Source organism: Anabrus simplex, chromosome 1 (assembly GCF_040414725.1).
Source record: "Anabrus simplex isolate iqAnaSimp1 chromosome 1, ASM4041472v1, whole genome shotgun sequence".
Lineage (NCBI taxonomy): Eukaryota > Metazoa > Arthropoda > Insecta > Orthoptera > Tettigoniidae > Anabrus > Anabrus simplex.
In genome coordinates this window covers 613,039,059-613,048,704 of record NC_090265.1, presented here as the reverse complement: position 1 = coordinate 613,048,704, position 9,646 = coordinate 613,039,059, and the positions used below count along the sequence as shown (strand labels likewise).

General features: G+C 38.5%; 1 protein-coding gene across 1 annotated transcript in view; it reads left to right on the top strand.

Moving 5' to 3' along the window:
• The first annotated feature begins 3,604 nt into the window (after positions 1-3,604).
• Positions 3,605-9,646, top strand: part of LOC136881917 (myb-like protein X) — a 116,645-nt gene continuing 110,603 nt past the window's right edge. The window contains exon 1 of the mRNA XM_068229111.1: positions 3,605-3,788. Within this exon, the coding sequence (XP_068085212.1) occupies positions 3,605-3,788 (184 nt within the window). The remainder of the gene's footprint in view (positions 3,789-9,646) is intronic.

Genomic DNA, 9,646 nt, shown 5'->3' with positions numbered 1-9,646 from the left:
CGAGAATGCATTACCGTATACGAAGGTTGCACGATAGGTCACGGCGTTTCGTGCAGGTCGGAATTAGATCGCGGATTTGAACCGCACAGGTCTGCCGTCCATTCCTAAAGATCAGACTGACATCGTGAGCGATCTCGTTTCCGTAGACCATAGATTGACTGCCGGGAATTATTCGTAAAGGCACCTCTACTCTGCGCAGTAGGGCACACCGTCGCTGTCTTCAACTGAGAACGCCGTGCCAACGGTCTCCAGCGTTTTTCCGACACGTGGCCAAAAGTAATAGCCTTTGTGGGTGACTACATTGAATGAATGTAGTAGTAGTAGTAGTAGTAGTATTTATTCATTCATCGTGTCGTTTACATATTTACAGGACTCTGTTTTATATATACACAACTCTTCTAATAACATTATTACTTGAGAAATATTAATCTTGTAACTAAACCATATATATTACAGAAGTAGTAGTATTATTATTAACATATTAATACTTAAAATAAATTGAACTTGTAACTATCTCTTGCACACATTAAATAAATAATTATTATTATTATTATTATTATTATTATTATTATTATTATTATTATTATTATTATTATTATTATTATACAAAATCACACCAACCTCAACAGAGTCGAATAGATATCAGTAAAATACCACGTAAGGTGAAACCTTGTGTGTGGTAATTTAGAATATTAATTACATAGAGAGAAATATATTTTAAAATGATGTCTGAAGTACGAGTATGGGTATGAGTGAATTACGGGTATGATCAACAGCACATGGTGGAGCATTGAATAGAAATTGGATATGGTGACGTGATATTCTCATTTAGTTATTTCTTCCATAACAGTTTTATTATCCCTGACAAAGGATTTAAGACACTTCAGACTCATTTTCTGACCTAATGCTATTGTACTTGTTTCTTACCTAAATATTGCGTACTATCAATATTGTCTCTACATTATTTAGAGCCCTCGTAATTTTAACGTGTTTGAAATGGTAGACAGATGCAGTTGACGAGTAGAGCTCATTGTCTTTCACCCGTATTCTTCTTATAGACCACACGATCAAGAGTGATACACACGAAGATAAGTCAGAGGAAATCAGAGCAAAAGAAAAGCCGTATCTCTGGGGCAACAATCGATTGCTTCCGAGAAAATAACATCTCGAGTCAATGACTATGACTGTCATAATTGTAGGAGTCAAAAATACAATTACTCAATATTTTGTTAACTTTCATAACAGTTTTGGAATCACAATACGAAAAATCTTCTGCCTGTTTCTAGTCATTCGACCGGGTCAGGAATGGAAGGAAATGAGGCCCCATTTAGTGGCGAGAATAGAAATTATGCCGGCTGCAAATGCCTGACGTACTCTGGTTGGGATTAATGACTGACTGATGAAGTTAAATGATATTTAATCATTTTCAATGATTAACAACGATTTCATACTAAATTCTGCCTACTCAGATATACGCGGTTTACTACCTAGTCACCGGGGGTAGTATGATTCTGCTTTATTTTTTATGGTCATTGAGTAGTTTCACACACACGACGTTTTCAACCCTTGGTCCAAACATTTAAATTTCAGAAAAAACATACGACTTACGAGTTTTTCATTCTTAGATGTCGACGTATATTTTTTTTATGCTAATATGCAACAGGTAAAGAAATTATTTTATCTGAAAAATACATATTTGTTTTATACATTAACACCGAAACTGGCCGTTGAAATCTGCGAAAAATGAAAAAAAAATATATATATATCTTATTACGAATTCACAACATAATTATATGCTGAACAGGTAGCTCAGTGCATTGTGGAACGGCTAGTTATGGTTGCTAGCTCTGTATTGGGGAGACAGGAGTGTTCGAATCTCCAGCCTGCCATCCTAAACATGGTTTTCCATGGTTCCCACTTTAACATCAAGTAAATGCCTGGGCGGTACATTTCTCAAAATCATGGCCACTTCCTTTCCATTCCTAGTTGATACAGTAACACCTATACCCACAGGAAGCACCCTCACACAGCGGTACATGTACCTTACCCCTCATGGGGTGTGCCTGGGAAAGTAGTTACAAAATGTGCAATCCGAGCATATCCTCACATACTGCTTTCATGTAAAAGAGATACTGTTAAAAAAACAGTAGGCCTACACCGAGCTCGATAGCTGCAGTCGCTTAAGTGCGGCCAGTATCCAGTAATAGGGAGATAGTGGGTTCGAGCCCCACTATCGGCAGCCCTGAAGATAGTTTTCCGTGGTTTCCCAATTTTTCACCAGGCAAATGCCAGCGCTGTACCTTAATTAAGGCCACGGCCGCTTCTTTCCAATTCCTAGGCCTTCTCTATCCCATCGTCCCCATATGACCTATCTGTGTCGGTGCGACATAAAGCGAAAAAAGAAGTACATGTCACGGCACCTCATACATGTTTACAGTATGCACTGTAGGCCAATGTCTGAGACAGGGTGACAATAAACTCAAATCAAATTCTGTATTTGCCCGATAGGAGGCAATTGCCTTGTGGGTCAGTTAAACATATCACTTGTAATGTCGGTGTTGTGTAGACAGACCGGCATAGTGAGAGGACTATTATTGTTGTCAAGATAGACATTAAACCAATGCCCACCTCAGTAGTGCAGATCTATATGCCTACTAGTTCAGTGAATGATGCAGAAATCGAAAGAATATATGAACAGATAGAAGATTTAATACAATATGTAATAGGTGACGATAATTTAATTGTGATGGGAGAGTAGAATGCAGTGATAGGCCAGGAAGATAAGGTAATACAGCAGGAGAATTGGGATTGGGATTGGGACAGAGGAATGAAAGAGGAAGCCGTCTGGTTGAATTCTATAGCCTACCGATCATAATTAGGTCCTTGCTGATACTGGGTCCAAAAACTACAAATGACAGCTGTATACCTGGACGAGACCTGGAGACACTGGAAGGCATAAGATATAGCCTACTTCATTATGACTAGGCAGAGTTTCAAAAACTCGGTGTTCGTTTGTAAAACCTTCCCGGGAGTAGACATGGACTCTGACCATAACTTGTTGGTCATGAAATGCCATTCAAGACAGAATCAAGACAAGTTGAAACAAAAGTGCGTGAGGAAGTATTTCAAGGAACATGTTGCACAAGGACTAACTGAAAAGACTGATGGAAACACAATAAAGGATGAATGGACAGTCGTAAAGAATGAGGTCAGTAAGTCTGCTGAAGGAAGAAAATGAAGATCAGCTAAGAATAAATGGATAGCTCAGGAGATTCTACAACTTATGATGAAGGACGACAATACAAGAATGCGAAGAATGAATATGGCAGAAAAGAATACAGGCGATTAAAGAATGAAGTGGATAGAAAGTGCAGGACAGCTAAGGAAGAATGGCTGAAGAAGACGCGCAAGGATGTTGAAGGTTGTACGGTCCTAGGAAAGGTAGATGCTGCGTACAGGAAAATCAATGAAACCTCTAGAGAAAGGAAAACTAGGTGTTTGAATATTAAGAGCTCAAATGGAGAACCATTTCTAGGGAAATAAGGCAAGGCTGAAAGGTGACAGGAACATATCTAACAGTTGTTCAAGGTAATGACGCGATGGCATGGTTCTGGAACAAGAAGAGGCTGTTGATGCTGATGAAATGGAAGACCCAATTTGGAGGTCAGAATTCAACAGAGCTTTGAGAGACTTGAATATGAACAAGGCATGTGGAATTGACGCCATTCCCTGTGAATTACTGACTGCAGTAGGAGAAACCAGCATGGCGAAGTTATCCCATTTAGTGAGTAAGATGTATGAGACAGGAGAAGTGCCATCCGAATTTAGACATAATATTGTTATACCTTCCTCCCACCCCGCAAAAAAGCATGTGCCGGCAAGTGTGAAAATTACTGCACCATAATTTTAGAATCTCACGCTTGTAGAACAATGGAAAACTAAGTTGAAGCTGAGTTTGGAGAATGTCCATTTGACTTCAGAAGAAATGTAGGGACACGTGAAGCAATCCTGATTTCACGTCCAATCTTAGAGAGTCGAATTAGGAGAGACAAACCCACGTACATTGAATTCGTAGATCTGGATGAAACATTCGATAATATTGATTAGACCAAGCTAATTCAGATTCTGGAATAGATCGGTGTCAGATACTAAGAAATAAGAATTATCTACAATCTGTACAAAAGTCAGGGCTATGATAAAAAAGCAGCAGTCCAGAAAGGAGTGAGGCCAGGCTGCGGTCCGTCCCATCTCATTTTCAATGTTTATAAAGAGTAGAACAGACGGTAAAGGAAATCAAAAAGGAATTTGGAAAGGGAATCAATGTCCAAGGAAAGGAAATCATAACACTGAGGTTTGCCAAAGATATTATTTTATCTGAGTCTGAAGAAGACCTGGAAAACATGGTGAGTGGTATGGACACAGTCTCGGAGAATGAGTACAAAAGAAAAATAACTAAATGCATAAGAAAAGTAATGGAGTGCAGTCGAATTAAGTCAGATGATGCAATAAATATTAGATTAGGAGTCTTAAAGGAAGTAGTTGAATATTGTTTCTTGGCTAGCAGAATAACTGATGATGGCAGACGTAAATAAAGGGGACATAAACTTCAGACTATGGCTCATTCCACGTTAAGAAAACAGTATTGCTCTTATGGACCTACAAGGAGTGAACACACCCCCTCTGAGACACCCATAATTTCTCATGATTAAGGAATATTATACTGTACTTTGTGACGTATTACGAAAGGTAGATAAAAAATATTAGGGATTTTTAACCTGTGTCGTTAAAATAATTACATAACATTTCCTTTTCCATAAACATATTCGTAGGGAGGAAGCACAATGGCGGTAACAGCCACAGCTTCGTTGCCTTCCTTCATTTTCCTTCTTCTGTGTTGCTCTGGTACAAGCCTCGTGTAGTCCCTCACTCTGTGAACCGCCGGCAGCTCACTTCTGTAGTGAAGTCATCTACTGTATTTATTTGTTGCGTGTGTGATTTTACGGTTCAAATCAGTGCGTTCTGACACTTGACACTAGACAAGTGTGTTGGGTTGAATGGGAGTTGGTTGTAACATTTACTGCATAGCAAATGTTGAGATAGCCACTTCTTTATTTGAACGGTAATTGAATGTATATCCAGGCACACTACACGTTCGTCCCATTTTACAAAAAGAGGCATACACTACACTAACACATTATTATAATAATCACAATTAAATAATAAACTTTAGAGTACTTTAGACAATTCATAATATCTCAGTGAGTTGACCTTAACCTATCACATAACCTAGCAATACTTTCTAACATCATGTTGCTGAAATTACAATAGTATAGTATTTAACATATGTCCGACTCGTTGGCTGAATGGTCAGCGTACTGGCCTTCGGTTCAGAGGGTCCCGGGTTCGATTCCCGGCCGTGTCGGGGATTTTAATCGCTTCTGATTAATTCTTCTGGCTCGGGGACTGGGTGTATATGTCCGTCCCAACACTCTCCTCATCATATTCAGACAACACACTACACTACCAACCACCACAGAAACACGCAATAGTGCTTACTTCCCTCCATAGAGGGTTGGTGTCAGGAAGGGCATCCGGCCGTAAAAACAGGGCCAAATCCACGCAGTTCGCACCCGCGACCCCACAGGTGTGGGAAAGAGCGACAGGAAAAGAAGAAGATAGTATTTCACATATATTATTGCTTAAAATGTATCTTTAACTGATGCGTTTTCATACACGAACGAACACCTCTAATAACGTTGAAATAACAACAATGTGCTACCAAACCACCACGAAAACAAGACTCGTACCTCCATATCAGTGCACTAAACTGCTGACGTCATCACTATGGAACTGTCAAGTGTAGCAGGCTGGAACTTAGACTTGGCCGTGGCTCAATTCTACATGCATGGGGTGAACTGAAAAGAACAATTGCCCGTCGCATTATCCTCGAGCTAACATCCACTAAATTATTGAAGGTTCCATCCAACAATGGTATAATCTGTCCAAAATCAAGCCAGACTCTTTGGTGCTGAGTATGAGTCTTCAAGCAAGCCTCGGGGTCCAAGGTGGGACCTTGTGTTCTGTCACACAAAGAATGATAATTTTGTGTTCAAAATCCCTTGTTAACAACGTGTTTTCTTGTATTGTTGTTACTTTGGCATGACACACTCCGTAGTATACAATACACACACACACACACACAAATAAGAAGTGCGCTAAACTTGAATTTGCTAAACACTTTTCCAGCATTGTAGAGTGTGCAAATTCGTATAACAAGCGTGTCTGTATTAGCAACAATATTTTAAACGAACATGATAATTCCACAAAATAACAAACAAAGAAGATAAATTTATACCTGATGTGAACAATTTGTGTTGTCCATGAAGGTCATGCAGTGTCGGGTGACGTTTTAAACCTACGGTAGATGACTCGTCACAAATATGGTTAGTATTGTTCGGATCGAGGGATTTTGAAGCCCAAGGGAATAAACGCCAACAGCACAGTAAACTGAAACAAAAATACAGGCAATAAATAGGACTCTGTACAAACAGTAACTTTAGATATGAACTGTTTTGCTGGCATGTGTTTGTATTGATCAATTTTAATGTGTCTGCTGCTACACTGGACACTGAAATCAATAACCTTACTGACGTATTGCAAAGCAAATCGTAACCATCAGTCGCAAAATACAGCATGGCATGTTGACATTCATATTCGCTATCAAGTAGGAATTCATAGGTATTATTTCTGTTTATTTTCTGCACTGAATTAAATCAATTATTTCTGTTGAACACCAATACTGAAACCGATATTCAACAATCTGAATGTACAGTAGAACTTACAGATGCCTATGAGACCACAGTACTAGCTCTTAATACGTAATTGAGTGGCTCAGACGGTTGAGGCGCTGGCCTTCTGACCCCAACTTGGCAGGTTCGATCCTGGCTCAGTCCGGCGGTATTTGAAGGTGCTCAAATACGTCAGCCTCGTGTCGGTAGATTTACTGGCACGTAAAAGAACTCCCACGGGACAAAATTCCGGCACCTCGGCGTCTCCGAAGACCTTAAAATAGTAGTTAGTGGGACGTAAAGCAAATAACATTATTATTATTATTACTTAATACGTAATTGTTGTGGCCTCAAATGTTTACCTCGAAAACCTTTGAAAGAGTGCAGTGGTATTGAGATGCACCAATGGTTTAACACAATGAATTTCTCGCTGAATCATTCAAAACTATTTCAAGAAAAGGACAAAATATTTTACTGTGACAAACCTTTCAAATTTGCAGTAAATTTATATTAAATTAATCAAAGCCAGTCAGAATTAAGCCATGTGATAGGGGATGTTGTCTTTACATGCTACTATAGTTAAGCTGTATGAAGTGGCGTATGGCTTTTATTGCCGGGAGTGTCCGAGGACAAGTTCGGATCGCCAGATGCAAGTCTTTTTGATTTGACACCCGTAGGTGACCTGCGCGTCGCGATGAGGATGAAATGATGATGAAGACGACACATACACTCAGCCCCCGTGTCAGCGAAATTAACCAATCATGGTTTAAATTCCCGACCCTGCCGGGAATCGAACCCGGGACTCCAGTGGCCGAAGGCCAGCACGCTAACCATTTAGCCATGGAGCTGGACAGTTAAGCTAAGCTGTAAATCATCTTGATTGTCATCACTGATTATAATACAAAAACTGTGTCATTTTGCAATTTACCATGTTTAAAATATCACTGCACCCGTCAGTCGAGCGGTCAGTGCAATGTTCTCCCGGTAACTCGGTTTCTTTTCAGGGTATTCTATCTATCTCTCATAAAATCTGAGATTTTATATGTGTTTGTTTTTAACGTGGTTTCGGAAGAGACTCGGTCTGCTGAGACACATATCATGGGGGAACCCATTCACTCAAGTAAGGACCTGCGGCCGAAAACCTCAAAAAGAATCTCTCTCTTTTGTCAAATTCATCAGTTACTTATATCTACTAAACTTATTAGCTAACTTACAAACTAGCTGTTACCCAAAAGGAATTCATAACACAGACACTTTCTAAAAGAATAGTATAAGAAAATTTATTGGAATAAAATCATGTTCAATGTAAAGTTAATGTGAATTCTGGGTAGCATTATCTTAATAACATTTATGTATAAGGTATTAGAGTCAGAGCTGGCACAAATAAAAGTAAAATAATTAAGATTTTAAATTATTTACACTCATTCTCATTCAATGTTCAAGTTCATATTGGTTATTTACTTCTATATTCGTAGCCATGTTCCGAAGTGTATTTGATTTACTCTAATTATATTTAAGAGATCACTGAGCAATCACGGTCTCCATATAAATACTCGATGTGAATACTGTCACGATAATTATATTAACTAATCTTACCACATTTAAGTCAATTCACTGTGATAAAAATGGATGGTTTGCTAAATTGAAACGTAATAAAAATTAAATGATATAAAGTCAGATTGCGAATGTAAATCTGATCATATCTATGCGTATGTATCTCCCAAACAAACTCTTGCGTGAGTATGAAATCGTAAAACTGCTCTCCAAATTTTCCATTCATAAATCTGAACTCTGATTATTTGGTCCTTCATCTTGAATACGCATAAATAACAACTTACGGGCTAAGACAATACCTCCCTAGAGCCTACGACACATGGCTCCTAACTGACCATTTTCCTATTCTTTATATTTTAAACACTTCAACTCAAATCATACCTGCGTGAAAAGAAATGAACATATATCTAACTGTTTAGGTAGTTTCCGATCCACACACTCCTCCACCAACGGCTCAATGTGCTTTAGCTATCTCCTATTACTCCATATCTCTCATGTGTACGAGTTACTCAACTCGTATGGTCAGTACAGAATGAAATTAATACGTATTATATTGAAATGTCACCGCACCAAAGAATATCACATGTGTACTTAGTCATGAGCCTAGTTAAACCGCATGTTAAAGAACTCTCTTGTATTCGCTACATACCATTTGCCAATGTCGTAAAAAACTGTCACGATTCACAATTCTACCATAATACATGTCAATCTTACCTTAAAATGGGTCATCTGCGCGATGTTCACTCTTTTGACATACTCTTTCCATATGACACAGAAACTCACCTCATGTTAATCTAAAGCAACGATTCCTCGGCGAATTACAATTCTTTCTCATACCGCAGAACATAAACAAGCAGTTTCATTTCAAATATTCCTTAATATACTCAGAGAAATAACCATATTTTAACACCATTCCAATATACATTATCATTCCATTGGCATACTTATTGCCGTACGCATATAGCCGATTACACTTAAAGCTACAGTATATGCCAAACATTTTAGAATTGCCTTATTATAAACGCATTTTAATAACCTCTTATCTTTTAACAGCAGTTGGAGTTCAATGCCCTCTTTCTGTAAAGAAAGGAATACGTAACTTAAATATATTCATCTGTGTCGCGCAGGTAAATTCGTGACGTAATCATTGTACAAGTAATACGAGATTAATCGAAGTTTCACTAGTTGTATAGACTCATTGCTATTAGATCTTCACTGGTAACACTTCTTTCATTTACACATGCTAGTTTCTACTGTATGTATGCAAGTGCGGTAGCACGTATATGATATAATAGAATTCTAAT